Here is a 15,245-nt window from a genome sequence, read left to right as displayed (position 1 = left end):
CGCAGCGGAGGTGATGTTAATGATCAGAACGTATGGATAATTACAGGATGGCTTGAGTATTGAGCTGTTGCCGTGGAATAAAGCATCCGCGTGATGCAACGCAGTGCCGTGCGTGACGAACCCCATCGCCTGCGGCTGGATTTACTGGCTGGGCCTGCCCGGCTGGCCTTTTAATCTGAGTGCTTTAATTGAAGCCAAATGGATGATGGGCTTACAAGATTTTATAATGCAAACAAATCTTTTCCAAAATGAAAATGGCACCGTGCAGGGGCTGGGGGGTAGGGAACTGAGTGCCAGAAGAACTGAGCAGAGGAGATCCTTCAGGAAGGGGGATTGGGCTGGGCTGGGCTGGGGTACGTGGGAGCTGGGCCCCAGAGCCGGGCCCTGGGTGGGACAGGACAGGTGGCGGTCAGGGGTGCCCTAGGAAGGTATCCATGTGAGGTCTGCAGGTGACGGTGGCTCCAACAGCTCGCTGTTCCGGGACTTACTTGTTTTACCCACGGAGGGCCCCCAGAACTTTCCCCAGCTGCTGGAGGGTGCCGGACGTGTCTCTGGGGTGGGGGGAAGTGTGGTGCTGATGTTGAACATGAGTGCACAAGGGTGTCGGTGCTGGCTGGGGAGGAAGGAAGAGGTCGGCACCCAGGGGGTGGAGTGATGGTCCCCACAGGGGGGCACCCCACCCCCGGGTTCTACCCCCACCTCCCCCTCAGCCTTGGTCCTGGGTTTCTGGAGCTCCATCCACCCCCCTCCTGCAGACACCCACGTTGGGCCTTCCCTGCCCGGAGGAGGCTCCCCTGCTAGCACCAGCTGTTTCTCAGCCTGCCCCGTTTTCTCTTGCAGCTGGCACTGCGGGGGCCGGCTGGCCCAATGGGTCTTACAGGGAGACCGGGCCCCATGGTGAGTCCTTGGTGGGAAAGAGTGGGGGAGTGTGGTGAGGGCTGGGGCATCCTTTGGGCTCCCAGCTCATCCAGAGAGGGCACACTTCAAGCTCCTATCAAGCACTGATTCTATCAGCGGCACCCCAGTGGGCACTGGGGCCCCGGGTATGGGTGGGGTGGGAGGCTGTGGTGGCCAGGGTGCTGGGAAGCCTACCACACCTGCTCTGTCCTTGACCTAGGGAGCCCCAAGCCTTTCTTTCTGACTGTCTTCATCCTTTACAATCATGTTTCCAAAGTTGGGAGTACTTCGGGGGCAGATCTGGGATTCCTTGCGCCGCCCCCTCCCCAGCTGCACAAGCTGTGTGGTGTGTGTGTGCCCAGGCACACTCAGGGTCAGCAGACGAGGTCCCTAGGGAGTGCGGGTGGCCTTTGCAGTTTGCAGGGAAATGGAGGATTTAAATGCGCCCCCCGACCCCCGTTCCCTGGGGTGGACTTGGCTCTCTGCCCTTCCCTGTCTGTGCTGGCTCAGGGCTGCTCCTGCCCCATCATGGCCTGGCGATGCCCACGCATTGCCCTGAGCCGGGGGCTGTGACGGACCCCAGTCATTGTTCTAGAGATAGAGAGACAAATGCTTGTGAGGGCTTCGTGGTCCTCATACCATACGCTCCACTGACCATTTTGTTTAAAACCAAGAACACATCCGCGTAACTGGGCAGTTAACTGCTCATCCCTCGGGCTCTGTCCAGGGCAGGCAGGCTGGGCTCCGGGGGCTGAGAGCTCTGTGGGTTCTCAGCAGGCGCCCTGCCCCATGGGGCGACCCCCTCCCTGGGGTCTGTGTGATGTGCATTCCTTAACCCAGACCCTGTCTCCCTAGGGCCCTCCGGGCAGTGGAGGTCTGAAGGGCGAGCCGGGAGACATGGGGCCTCAGGTATGTAGGCACCTGCCCTTGCTGCTTGGAGGGGCACCTCCTGGGCATCAGAGGTGGTGGCCACCAGAATGGGGGACACAGCGCTGCATTTTCTCAAGGAAGCCGGTGGGAACTGTCATGGTTTTGTGCAGCATATGCCGCATGTGGGCGTGTGGCAGAAATAGCTGCGGGGACCAGGCTGGCTGTGCCCTGTTGGGCTCTCACTCGGGCAGCAGGTCCTGTGCCCTGCCCGGAGCTGCTTGTGAGCCGCCTCTGCCGGCTTGCTGAGCATGGGACCAGGCTCTGCTCTTTCCTCTGAGGAACATGGACGCAGCCTGACCCTGTGCTGTCTCTGATTCCTGACAGGGTCCCCGAGGTGTGCAGGGCCCGCCTGGCCCCGCCGGAAAGCCTGGAAGAAGGGTGAGTTTAGCGGCTCGGGGACAGCAGCTGGGTCACGCTGGGGGGTGGGGGTCTGTGGTGGGTCTGCTGGTGCCTCCGGTGCCAGGCCTGAGGCCTAAAGCCTGGATTCTCCACTCTCCTCTGAGGGCAGCTATTTTCAAGGTCCAACACCCTTCCCCAGGATGGGAGCTACACCACAGGTGCTCTGCATCCTGGGGCTGGTACGGCTTGCCCGCCTCTGCTGCTCTGGCCTCTGGCCTCCATCCTGAGCACCTTAATTTTATTTATCAAACATTTTCATGGAGGCAAGTTCCTGGGCCCTTTGGGAGCAAGTGTGGAGAAGACAGAGTGATGGGTGGACCTTACTTCCATGGGGTGGCCTCGTTTCCCCAGAAATGGCCTTGGTCTGGGGGGAAAATGGCCCAGTGGATATCTGGACCCCCGACGACTTTGGTAGGCAGGGGGTCTACTGAATGGAACTAGTTTGTTTCCATGTGACTGTGGCTGCTGAACAGGGTGTGCGTTTACAGGTTAGTATGAATTAATGATCCCCATCCAGACCAGCCAGGGAGAATCTGATGGGCTCATGTCATGCTCTACTGAGTGGGTCTTTCCAGCCAGAGGAGGCTTCTAGGGGGAAGAGAGGGCTTGTTCCTAGGGTGTCCTTGTCCGGCTGTCCCTTGGGGCTGCCCATGCCCCTTTGCTTGGACAGTGTGCAGGTGGACAGGGCTCCTCGGGGGGGGGGGGGGAGGCTGACAGTAGTCATGAGCCAGAGTGATGGGGGCATCGTGCTCGTGTAGCTGTCAGGACATGGGTTCCGATGCGTGGGGGATGCAGGCCCCAGGCAGGGTGGGACCCACATCTCCACACAGCCTGCTGATGCCAGATTTGGGGACTCTTGGGTGACAGCCAGGGGTTCATCTTGGATCCGATTCCAGAAAAGGTTTTATTTCATTAAAGGTTTCTGTGAGTCTCTGTAAATGCTTTGTGTCCTGTGTCCCCTGGGGATGGTTCCTGGGCAGGCAGGAGGGTGACAGAGGGACGGAGGGGCGGGGAAGGCGGAGAGCCGGTCCTCCCACAGCTGACGGGGTTCCTCGGCCCGGGGTGAGAGCACCCTGTCTGCAGGAGGAGAGGTGGCAGGAAGCCGGAGGGGCTGCACTGGCCTGGCTGCTTCTCTGGCTGGAGCCCTGGCTGTGACCGTGGGAGCAGCCGCGTGTCCTGCCAGGAAGCCTCCTTTGGTTTCTGAGTGTGTGCATACCTGTGGCGCCCCCCACCCGCCCTCATTGGTCCCCCCACCCAACCCCGTTCTCCTGGCTTGGCTTCTGCATTTTGCCCTGGAGCTGCGTTGCCTGGGCACCTTTCCTGAGGTGACGTTTCATCCCTGGCAGCTCCACATAACCTTTAACCCCGAGGAAGACAGACCATCTCCTTGGGGTCCACCCTGGTCCCTGGCTTCTTTCCTTCTCTGCTGCTGCCCTGTCGCCCCCATTTTCCAAACTTTCTCTGTGCTTGGTGGTGAGCGGCCCAGTGACAGCCTCGTTTGACCAGGGGCTCACGGGACACGGGGAGGAGAGCGGGTATTGATCTGACTCAGCCCTTCACACTCGGCTAGCTGACATTGCTCATTAGTGAGTTGGCACCTGGCTGAGTCCCTGTCCCTGGCCAGGTGGCCTCAAACCTGGCGGGGCTCTATTGGGGTGACCCTGGGGCCTGCCCTTCATCCTTGTGGCCGGCCAGGTGGGGCCTGTGGGCTTGTCCCTGGCAGTTTGCTGGAAATACCTGGAGGTAACAGTCCCAGGAGCAGCCTCCATGGATGCAGCGTCTTGCTCACAGTGGGCAGCTGTGTGGCTTTCGTGAGACAAGTTCTTTCGTAGTCACTTGGACTAATCCTAGGTGCTTGCTTTCTGAGACTCTCCAGCCAGCAGTCTGGCTTCTGGATGGAGGAAGGGAAGTGGGCTGCGTATTGCGGCTGAGGCATGATCTCTCGAGAGCCACAGACCCCCAGACTCCCAGGCCCATGGGCGGATGGACAGCGTTGCCTGGCTGCCCTCCTGCCACATGGTCTTACCCCCAAACACAGAGAGGCAGGTAGTATTACCTCTATCTGGCACTTCAGATGGCAAGGCCCAGGAGGACTGGAACCATATCAAGAGGCATGGAGCAGCCCCAGGACCCCAGGCCTGGGTCCTCCCGGCCAGCCTGGCCACATGGGGCTATGTGGCTCAGCTTAGCCTCACCGGAAGCCACCACTCACCAGTCCCCATGACAGCTTGCCTCCTGTGTTCCAGGGCCGAGCTGGGAGTGACGGAGCCAGAGGGATGCCCGGACAAACTGGCCCCAAGGTAGGCTACACTCACCACCTCCCTGTGTTCTGGGACCATGGCCGCCATCACTGTTGTCATGCTGGTGACGTGGCCAACGTGTTGGTTACATGGTGGATGTAATTTTGGTCACAAGTAATGACTAATGACATTCATGCTCATCTGGGGAGGGGACCTGGGGGGTGAGGAAGGCTCTGCATGGATCCGTCTTTCTGATGTGTTGGCATGAGGACTGACTGGGCTGGTGGGGTGAGTGTCACAAGCAGGTGTGACAACTGCAGCTGGTTTGCTTAGGGGGCAAATTTGCTCCTTTCAAGAGAGTGGTGAATGTAGGGGGGCAGGGGGCATCCCAGCTATGGAAACCATGGACAGGCAACAGGATCCCACATGGGGGTCAACACAGGAATGCCAAGTGCGCAGGGCAGGGGGTCCTCTTGTCCAGTTTTGGGATGTCTGCCCCTCATTGCAGGGAGCGAGTAGACACTGCATATGGGTCACTGCAGGGCTCGTATCTTGGCTCTGGGAGAGCTGTCCTGGGCAGTGTGTGGTGCCAGAAGAAAGGCTTGCTTCCCCAGGGAGCACACCATGCTGTGGATGGTCACCTGGACTGGGTGGAGATGGGTTACCAACCCTGCTGGGTGTCCGAGACACCTGTTCATGCTGTAACTGGTGCGGACAAGCTCAGATGCTCCCTGTGCATCCTGAGCTCACATGAGGCTCTGGTCTCACATCCCCGGGGTGGCAGGATGGAAGAAAGGCTTCTTGGGTCACTCCCAGTAGACCATGGTCTTCTTCCAACCGACCTGAACTAGCCTGTGCTCAGCCTCACCCCACATGGTTTTGCGATGGCCATGAGATAGGGCAGGGTGGCCAGGGAGCCAGGGTAGTGCCGGCCCATCTGCTGGGTAGTATGTGCGCTGAGGGTGTAGTGGCAAACAGGACAGGCACACGTGGAGGTGCTGCCGTGGTCACTTGGCCAGCAAGACTCAGAGTCTGTGGCCCAAGGACAAAAGTCACCTCTGTGTTTCTGACCTTTGTTGGTGTTTGTGGGGAAAAGAGCCTGGGAACCTGGATCCAAGGCAGTGGAACACATGGTGTGTGGAGGCCGGTGGTCACCACATGTGAAGTTCCTGGGGCCCGGGGTGCACTGACACTGCCTGAGCCGTGGCCGAGGGACAGCAGCTGAGCTGTGTGCATGGCATGGTCTCTGAGCAGCCTCTCTGTCCCTCTTGCAGGGTGACCGTGGCTTCGATGGCCTGGCTGGACTGCCGGGAGAGAAGGGCCACCGGGTAAGTGTCCTGTCGGAGTGTCCCTGGTACAGAGGTCCCGGTGGAGTCCACACAGTGGATGTTATTTCTAGACAGCTGGAGGGCTCTGGCGTGGGGCTGCGTGCCCTCTGGTCTAGGGGGTCACTAAGGAGACTCCAGGGTGGGGGAGTGGAAACCAGTGCTGACATGATGCCTTTGTTGGTGGGAGGTCAGCCCAGAGGAAGCTGGTTTCTTCTCTGTGGCTTCTGATGGAAGAGCCCGGCAGGCCTGGCACCCTGGTGGTGCTGATGGGCGAGGGGGGAGCCTTCCTCAGAGACGCCCGCTGCCTGATAAACGGGGCCTGTCATGCTCTCGGTGAAGTGATTTCTAAGCTGCCAAGGACCCTTTGCAGCATCAGTGGTGACTTGGGGCAGCTGGGCATGACCCACGTGGTGCAGTGACAAGGGCGGGCCACATGCTGTGGCCGGCAGCACCGGTCTCTCTCCGTGTGATGGCCTCGTGCCACTCATCGGACATTTTCTCCCTTCCCTGCCCTGTGAGAAGCAGACCATGTCTCTTCTATACTTCAGCACGTAGCGGACACATGTGCGTGTGTGTACACGCATGCACACACACGTTTGTTGGCTGTGTCAGGGGGTTTAGCCATCACGTCCCGTGGGGCGTTGAGAGAGGGCTGCAGTAATGTACCAAAGCTGCGTTGTCCACAGTATCCAACCATGACATGGGGACTGGACACAGACAGCCACCACGTTGGGGCCAGTGGGATCCACGGATGTGCATTCATTGAGCACCAGCTGTGTGTGAGGCCTGAAGTGGCCAGGGGTGGGAGGTGGGCTGGTGCTAACCCTTAGGACACTGGCTGTCCAGGGTGGTAGCTCTTTCTTGGGGGATCCAGTGGGCTGGGGGTATTCTTGCTTCCCATAGAGAAGCAGGCAAGGGTTGCTCAGGCCCCGCTGCCGTGTCCTGAGGTCCCAGGGTGCTCCATGTCCGTGGATCTGCCCGGCCCTACTAGAGCCAGTCCAGCAAACTGGCCTCCCCACACCAGTCTCCCAAATGGCCTCCTGTGGCCCCAGAGTCTCCATGGTCTCAGGATATCCAGTGTCAGAATCACAGGAAGATGGATGGGCATTTGGGACCGTCATGTGCGGCTGCTCCCGAGTGCTTGACGCTGACCCCTCTTGACTTCTCAGGGTGACCCTGGTCCTTCTGGGCCACCGGGACCTCCAGGAGACGATGGAGAACGGGTATGTACCCTCCTGTCTGCCCCCTCGGGGGGTCTGGGCTAGAAACCACTGGGAAACGCCAGTAGCTATGCATTTGGCCACCAGGCATGAGGCTAGGGGAGGAGGGGTTGTGGAGGGCAAAGCCATGGGATGTGGGGACAGGCCACACGCCACTTCTGAGATAAAGCAGGTGAAAATTTGTAGCTTGACTGTTGGTCCTGTGCTGCATGGCGTCCTGGATCTGCTTTCACTTGCCACTGGTCGCAGAAAGAGGGCCCTTCAGGGAGGCAGATGCCCAGGTCACCATGGAGGAGGGGTGTCAGGAGAGGTCATGAGCTCAGGGTCTCAGCTTGTCTCATGGTCCGGGGGTAGGCGGGGGGGGTGGCGGAGCCCGGAGATCTGGGGGGTGGGTGGAGAGTCTGGGACAGACCATCCTTGGTCTGGAGGCTGGTTGGGCAGCTGGCTGGGTGTGTGCAGTGGGGAACGATGCTGTGCCCGAGTTTGGACCATGCCTGGAGCTGGGCCTCCCCCGGGGGCTCTGCAGAGTCCCCATGTCTGTCAGGTGTGTCTTCCTGGGGCTGCAGGCTCAGTGTCAGACCAAAGCACAGTTATCCTGAGGCAGAGGAGCATGGGAGTGGTTAAGCCCCCCATACACCCCAGTCACTTACATTGTGTCCCAGGTATTAGGGGTGTTTTGAGGAAAAAGTTTGAAGCCCTGTGAATAAGAGGAGCAGGTGAGGCATAGGAAGGCCAGGCCCTGGTGGCCACCAGCTCTCAGATTGGTCTTGTCAGGGCACCTTCTCCTATCTGGGCCCCCGCGCAGCTCACTGCACCATGAGAAAGGAGGGGAGGGTCCTTCTGGGTGTCTGCACCTCTCGAATCAGAGGAGGTGTGTGTGTGTGTGTGTGGATACATAGTGTATGTGCTTGTGTGTGAGTGTGCAGGGTACTTATGACTGCATGTGCATGCACAGTATCCACCCGTGCAGGCCTGGCTGTGTGTAGGCGCTCGTGTGTGTGTGTGTGTGTGTGTGTGTGGTGAGGAGAAGGGAGCAGTGTGTTGATCGAGAGCAGCAGAGTACTGACAAGCAGCTCCTGACCTGGGACCAGTGGAGCCTCAGCAGCATTTCCTTCTCCAGCCAGAAGGAAAAGACTCATCTTGGTTCCTCCCCCAGCTGTGTTTAGGGCCCTGGCAGAGAGGTTAGGGTACCTTGGGGTTGGCCCAGGGGATCTGGTGACCGTCTCTCACTCCTTCCCACCTCAGCTCTGTCACTTGTGTTCCAGTCTGTCATTTACCCCTCTTCTCTCCCCCCTCCCTCCCTCTCTCCCTTCCCTCTCTCCCCTCCCCCTCTCTTCCTCCCTTGGCCCTCCCCGCTCCTTCCCTAACACCTGTCATCCCCCCTCCCTCCCTTCCCTGTCTCTCCCCTCCCCCTCCCTCCCTCCTTCCCTATCACCTGTCATCTCCTCTCTCTCCCCCTCCCTCCTCCCCACCACCCTGTCCTATTTTCCATCTCTTTCTAGCTTTCATCCCTCCATTATTCACTCCTGTCCTTCCCCATCAAGGTAACCAAATCTTTGCTCCCATGACTCCTCCTGTGCAGCTTTTTCCTCATTGGAACTGTGGTTTGTACCATCCTGAGCAGAGTGTCCCAGGGCCCCAGATCCCACCTTTTCCCTGCAGCTTTATGGGAGTGAGGACATTCAGGCCTTCCCAGCAGGTCCCAGGGCTGGTAAATCTGGCATAGGCTGAAGTGGCCCCAGGACAAAGCATCCTTCTGCACAGCCTCAGGGAACATTGTCTCTCTGTCTGGGCTTCTAGAACTTGTCCCTAAAATCTTGCCTCTTTTCTCCCCAACAGGGTGATGACGGAGAAGTTGGGCCCAGAGGACTGCCTGGGGAACCTGTAAGTCTTGATCGGGTTCTGTCTCAGCATGGAGATGGGCTGCCCAAGGAGGCCAGGCAGGGCAGAAGCAGGGACCGACCCAGAGTGTAGATTAGAGGGGGGTCAGCCTTGGGACAGACACATCTGGGGGATTCTCGAGGAAGGAAAAAGAGCACATTGGAAAGGCTAGTAGGGCAGATATGACCTTCCACAGAGGAAGAAGCTGAGGCTGGAAGGGCTGTGATTGGGACTCCAGGCTGCAGGCATGGTGGGTGTCCAGGGCTATCATGGTGGGTGTCCGGGGTCATCATGGTGGGAGTCTGGGGTCATCATGGTGGGAGTCCAGAGCCATCATGGTAAGTGTTCAGGGTCATCATGGGGGTGTCCAGGGTCATCATGGTGGGAGGCCAGGGCCATCACAAGGGGAGTCAGCGCCACTGTGGTGGGTATCTGGGGCCATCGTGGTGGTGTCCAGGCTGCAGGCATGGTAGACACCCAGAGCACACCAGGCACATGTCCAGGGGCAGTTGCAGGGACTGATCAGACAGTTTGCCATCCCTTCTCATGTCTACACATCCCAGAAATGGAGCCTTCCATCAGGGTGGCTCTGCCATGGCATCAAACGGCTTTTTTCCCCAAGCCGACCTCTACCCAAGTAGAGGGTCACCTTCATTGGTGACAAAGAACACCATGGTTACTTTTCGAATGTCTCATTTTGTTGTCCACGTCGCTGTGGCCATATGCATCTAGTGATGTTAATTGAGGACACGTACTGTGAACATGGCACACAGAGAGAGCCCAGGGTTGTGCTCACACGTTTACTGGGGACTAAATTATACCCTGGATGACTGATGAGCCCCTAAGGAGAATCCATTACCCAGTCCTCTCCCTAACACGCACCTGAGCGATACCTCTGGGTTATTAACTCCTAGAAAGCATTTACAGGGCCAGGTATTTAAATAATGAAGGGAACAGTTCCATGGCAATGAGCAGGGGAAGATTCTTCTTCCATGGCCTCTGAAGAGCGTCCATCAACATTAAGGGTGCTCATGCCTTGGTTAAGGGCTGGGTGATCCCCCAGCAGGTGAGGCGGGTGTGAGTGGTTCATGATGGGGCTCCTGCATGTGGTGAGCAACGACTCTGCTATGTCACCTTTTAAATCTCCTGATCCGTGCTGGAGTCGGCACTGCCTTGAGACTGTGTCCCTCGGCCTGCTCATGGGGCTGTGCCCCCATGTACCCCTTGCCACAGGAGAGGGAGAGGCTGAGCTCTGGGTTCTTGTGGTATCCCAGAGAAAACCTGAGCCCTGTGCTTAGTCTCTGTATTTGGTCACCATGTCCCCATCAGTGTGTCCTCCCTCCACCTTCTGGTGTCAGACATGCAGCCGCATGGAGGGATGTGAGAGGGAGCAGTAATGAGACAGGGACAAAAGTGTGCCATGCAGCAGAGCATCTTTGTGGCCTCTGAGGGGAGAGCTTTTGTGTGCACCTGCCCTGAGCAAGGGTGAAAGAGCCCCCTTGACTTGAAAGGCTCCCCTTGCTCTGAGGGTGCCCTTCGATCTTCTGAGCCACTGGTTAATTCTGGGCTCCTGCCTCTGCTTCCCAGAGCCCAGGTGGAGACTGGGGTGGGGTGAGGAAGTGAGGCAGGTGAGGACAGTGTGCTGGCCAAGCCTCCCAGGGAGATGTGGACACCTGTGTGGCGACAGAGGCTCTGGGAGGAATGGGGCTGCAGGCTTTGCCACGAGGCAGGGCCAGAGTGGGGATTCTTGACCAAGTGTGAACAGTCCTTGCTCTTTCCTCTTGCAGGGACCGCGTGGTCTGTTGGGGCCAAAGGGGCCCCCAGGCCCTCCTGGACCTCCGGTAAGGCGTGTCACCTTGTACACTTGCCCAGGGCTAGTTGAGGGGGGGGGGCTCTGATGCTCCCAGGTCGAGGAAGCCCTCCTGCAGGTGTAGCCTCGAGCATGGAGACAGAGGCCAGCTGGCTGTAGGGCTCTCTGCTTTCTCATGCGGCACATGCCTTTACAAACAGGCCCCAGATGCCTTGTGTCCCCCTTTGGAGACCTTGCAGCAGCTCCTGTGAAAGATCTGTTGGGAGGCAGCATGTGGTCCTGGCGGGGCTCTGTCCTGGTGGGTGGCTTCCCTGGGCCTGCCCTGCCTGATGCTGGGGCCTGGCAGCTCCACTGACCCCAGGCCCATCAACCCTTGCCCTTCCCCAGAGGGTGTGCCATCCCCAGACATGTGGCCAGGATGCCAAGGCGGGTCACGTGGGGTTCTCCCTGTGAGCATCACGAATTCTTTAGCATTCTGTCTTGTTTTTTGCTTTTCTTTCAATCTCATCCAGGGTGTAACGGGTATGGACGGCCAACCAGGCCCAAAAGGAAACGTGGTAAGTCCCGGGGGTCTGCCGCCCGGCTGTTGCCGACAAACCGGGTGGGGATCCGAGGAGGAGGCCACGGCCCTGAGCCCCGGCCCCCACGGAGCCAGCCGTGGGAGAGCTCGCAGCCACGGTCCCGTGGCCATGCTTGCTGCCGCTAGAGCCAGGCCACAGCTGCGCAGGCATAGAGGGACCTGCCTTCTCCCTGCCCTGTGCTCTCTCTGGTGATGAGCGTGGACTATGAGCCAAGCCCATGACAGATAGGTCCCATGACTCTACTGGGGGACTTGAGTGCATTTTGCGGAACGTTCTACCAAATGGAATACTTTCTGGTCCGTTCCTTTCACGGGCTCCTTCCTGGTGGCCATCTGGTTGCACTGGCAGAGACAACGGAGTGCTGCTGGCATCGGGGTCAGCATGGAGGGCCTTGCAGGTGCCAGGGCCTGGTTCCCCTCTGCCGTGGGGCCACCTGCCTCCTCCTGCCTGGGCATGGTCCTCTGACACTGCTGTTGGGCGTGATAGTACGTTGTTCTCCTGCCGGCCCCCTGGAGTCCCCATCCCTTGCTTCTGTTCCCTCTAGGGCCCCCAGGGAGAGCCTGGCCCCCCGGGACAGCAGGGTAACCCAGGCGCCCAGGTAAGCCAGCAGCAGCGGGCAGTGGGCGGGGCAGGTGTTCGGTGGGGTGTCCTGGGCCCTGTGCTGCCAGTCCCGGCCAAAGGGACCTACAGCCTGGATGTGACCTAGAACCGAGTCGTTGGTGTGCAGATGAGGGGAAGGGTGCTGGGGGGAGGTGGACAAGGGGTGGGGAGGAGTTGGGAGCCAACTTCCTTGACCTTTCCTGCTCTACTGTTCCTCTCCTAGGGTCTCCCAGGCCCCCAGGGTGCCATTGGTCCTCCAGGGGAAAAGGTGAGTGGGCTGTGCCAATGTAGGGGGGCGCCCCACCTGCCAGAAGGGTGTGTTCCTGCCAGAAGGATGTGTTCCTGCCCCTGGGAAGCTCCCTCTGCCGGAGACCACAGAAATGCTGGCCCTCCCACCTAGGGAGGGAAGCTCAGCTCGCTGTGCACTGAGGGGATGGGGGAATCTCTGCCTTTCATTGATCATAAATTCACTCAGTCACCCATTCACTCATTGTCTGACTGTGTGTGAGGGTTGCCAGATTTAGGAAGAAAAAGAAACGCAGGGCACTCAGTTAAATTTGAGTATCTGTCTGACATCCACATTTAACGGGGCATCTGTTTCCTTGTTGTTTGCTTGTGTTTTGTGTTTGCTAACTCAGGCAACCCTGAGTGTATCCTGGGCACCTGCTGAGTCCTGGGGGCTGGGGGGAGCCCCAGGGCCACGCATACATCTGCAGGCAGAGCTTGTGCTCAGCCCAGGTGCTTGCCTGGGCAGAGCTACTTGTAAGGCGTGGCTCTCAGTAGCACAGAGTGCCGGGCACTTGTCATCACTCAGCGGGCTGATTCTGCTCCTGTAGCAAAGCCTGCAGGCCCAGGAAGCCGCAGAGGGTGAGGGTCCTCCCGCTCTGGGTGCACTGGTTGCTGGAAGCTTCTGTGCCTCCGAGCATCCCTTTCTACAAATGTTCTTTGAGCAGAAAAGTTGAGATGTGCCCTCAGAGGCAGGTGGAGGGTGGGGCAGCCTAGTGGAGGGGCAACCCCAGGGCTCACGGGGTCTCTGGTTTGTTCCAGGGTCCCCTGGGGAAACCAGGCTTGCCAGGAATGCCCGGTGCCGATGGACCCCCGGTGAGTACCCTGCTCGTCTCACCCCTTCACAGCCACCCGCCCTGGGGGTCCCCCAGGCCTGCAGCTGCCCCCCTCGCCCCTCGTTTCCTCTCTCCCACCTCCGAGAATGAAGACCCCGCTGATTGCGAGCTTGCTTGCTCAGTAGTCACTGGGCTTCGAACACTTTTCCCTAATGAGCTCCAATCAAGGGGTGGAGACGGCATGAATAGGAGTGTGAGTTATTTATTGGGGGTGCTGCTTCATGACCAGAACCAGCCTGCATTGTTAACTCCCTGGAGGGCTGGGCTGGGCTCTGAGCCGGGTGCTGTGCCACTGGTTTGAAGGGAAGGACGACGCGCGTGCCGAGGGTATTTTTAGCGATCCCACACTGAGAAGGAGGGTATTCACAAGCACGGGCGCATTTTCAAAGTGTGAGCCCAGCTGTGGAGCCAAATTGGGTGGCGCCTCGAAATAGCGAGCCGGTGACAGGTCCAATCTGTGGCTGAGCTGTGTGGGAGGGAGGGGTGGGGAGGTGACACAGGGTCAGTGTGTGTTACAAGTATGTGTGGATTCATCTGCGCCCATCGCCCTCTTTGCAAGTTGCTGGTGGGATTTGGGGATTTGGGTTATTTTTAGAGGATTCAGGTGATGCTGCCTACACAGCCTGTTTCCAAGGACAAGCTGGCTGAATTACCTGTTTCAGACACGGCGTATTTTATTGTTCTAATCACGGCGTTAAAAACTAAGCAGCTCAGTATGTTGACAGCGGATTGGTGACTGTGTAAGGCACAACCGTCCTCTTCCCTTTATGGTGGAGTGTGGTTCTGTCCAGGGCATCACACGTCCGTCCCTGCCATTCCTCCTCTGAGCCGACGGCTCGCCGGCCTACCACGTGCAAGCTGCCCTGGGCCTCCTGTGGCCTCCCGCAGCCACAAGCCTGCGAGCATGGACACAGCATGTCGCTTACCTTCTTTAACTTATATTCACACTTAATTTCCTCTTCTGATTATAAAATAACACATCTTGTTATGGAAAATTAGCAAAGTAAATGGAATGACAACGAAATGAAAACCACCCTGACACCATCTCTGAGGCCCAACCCGCTGATAGCAGGGCGGCGCGGCTCCTCGCGTGCATTCTGCTCTCCAACCCCCGCCCTCCCCTGTGCATCTTCTGTAGCATTTGGTGTGAGGCCCTGTGGGTCTTCTGCAGGGGCTCACGGGGGGATGGTGCCGGGGGTGAGGCACTCTGTAGACCCCCACCTCCCTGACCTGACTGCTTCTTCCAGGGACACCCCTGCCCCGTCCCCACACTGACACTTCCTCCGACTCACTAGGCACCTCAAAGGGTCCGATGTCCTTCTAAATTGTAAGACCCCTGTCTGTGGGGCCCATGGGCTGCCTCTCCTGGACTCTGCCCTTCTCTTCTCCCAACCAGCACTTAAACCTGAAACAGGAACACATGGTAGACCCGTCTGAGTGTGTCTGTGCCGGCTGCACACCGCAGGTGCTTCCCGCTACAGGTGCCGAGGGTGACTGGTTGTCTCCTGTGAATTTGCAAGAATAGAGACATTGAAACACACTCTAGTTATGGAGGCAGCACACTGTTGATCATCCTTAAAGAGAGGGTTTTATTTCCTCCTTCCCTCGGGTTGGTTGGGTTTGGCTTCAGCTACAGAAAGGAAGGTTGATTTAAAGCCCTTCAGAAGGAGGGAGTGTTTCAGGGCAGATGCGCGCCTAAGCACATTGTTAAATCATCCTGGGGAGCTCAGGACGGAGAGATGGAGACGTGAATTATGGTTCGAAGGAATATTACGGAGCCAGTAAAAACCGACTTTGGGCAAGTATTCCGTGACATGAGAAAAGGCCCACCACTCAATATTAAATTAAAAACACATCACGCGATGCCAGTTTAGCATGTATGTGTGCAGAAGATGGATCAGAGGGGCCATATCACACAATTAGCCAGGGTTGCTGCAGGCGGTGAGGTTATTAGGGCCTTCTTCTGCTTTTCCTCTTGCCTGAGGGAGGGTCTGTGGGGAACATATATTACTTTTTTAATCAGGAAAGTATCAAATACACATAATTTAAGCTTTATTATTTTTCCATTATACAAGTAATGCTCTTTACAGAGTACTGCAAACGTGTAAATGCACAGAAAGGAGGGGAGATAGTCTGGCCTTGTGCTGGGGAAAAAAAAATCAATCTCTTGTTTTGATGTATTTCCTTTCAGTGTTTTTCTGTTCCAATATTTTTAGTGAGTCTGCTTTATAAAGCTTT

At 58.0% G+C, this 15,245-nt stretch overlaps 1 protein-coding gene across 2 annotated transcripts in view; it reads left to right on the top strand.

The window, feature by feature from the left end:
• The window catches only part of COL5A1 (collagen type V alpha 1 chain), a 150,506-nt gene that overhangs the window by 76,925 nt on the left and 58,336 nt on the right, over positions 1–15,245 (top strand). For both annotated transcript variants that reach the window (XM_077851271.1, XM_077851270.1), the window contains exons 14-25: positions 841–897; positions 1,753–1,806; positions 2,152–2,205; positions 4,473–4,526; positions 5,741–5,794; positions 6,964–7,017; positions 8,854–8,898; positions 10,683–10,736; positions 11,218–11,262; positions 11,831–11,884; positions 12,110–12,154; positions 12,934–12,987. In XM_077851271.1, coding sequence (XP_077707397.1) covers positions 841–897; positions 1,753–1,806; positions 2,152–2,205; positions 4,473–4,526; positions 5,741–5,794; positions 6,964–7,017; positions 8,854–8,898; positions 10,683–10,736; positions 11,218–11,262; positions 11,831–11,884; positions 12,110–12,154; positions 12,934–12,987 — 624 coding nt within the window. The remainder of the gene's footprint in view (positions 1–840; positions 898–1,752; positions 1,807–2,151; positions 2,206–4,472; positions 4,527–5,740; positions 5,795–6,963; positions 7,018–8,853; positions 8,899–10,682; positions 10,737–11,217; positions 11,263–11,830; positions 11,885–12,109; positions 12,155–12,933; positions 12,988–15,245) is intronic.

This window comes from Canis aureus, chromosome 16, assembly GCF_053574225.1.
Source record: "Canis aureus isolate CA01 chromosome 16, VMU_Caureus_v.1.0, whole genome shotgun sequence".
NCBI lineage: Eukaryota > Metazoa > Chordata > Mammalia > Carnivora > Canidae > Canis > Canis aureus.
This window is presented reverse-complemented; position numbering and strand designations above follow the sequence as displayed.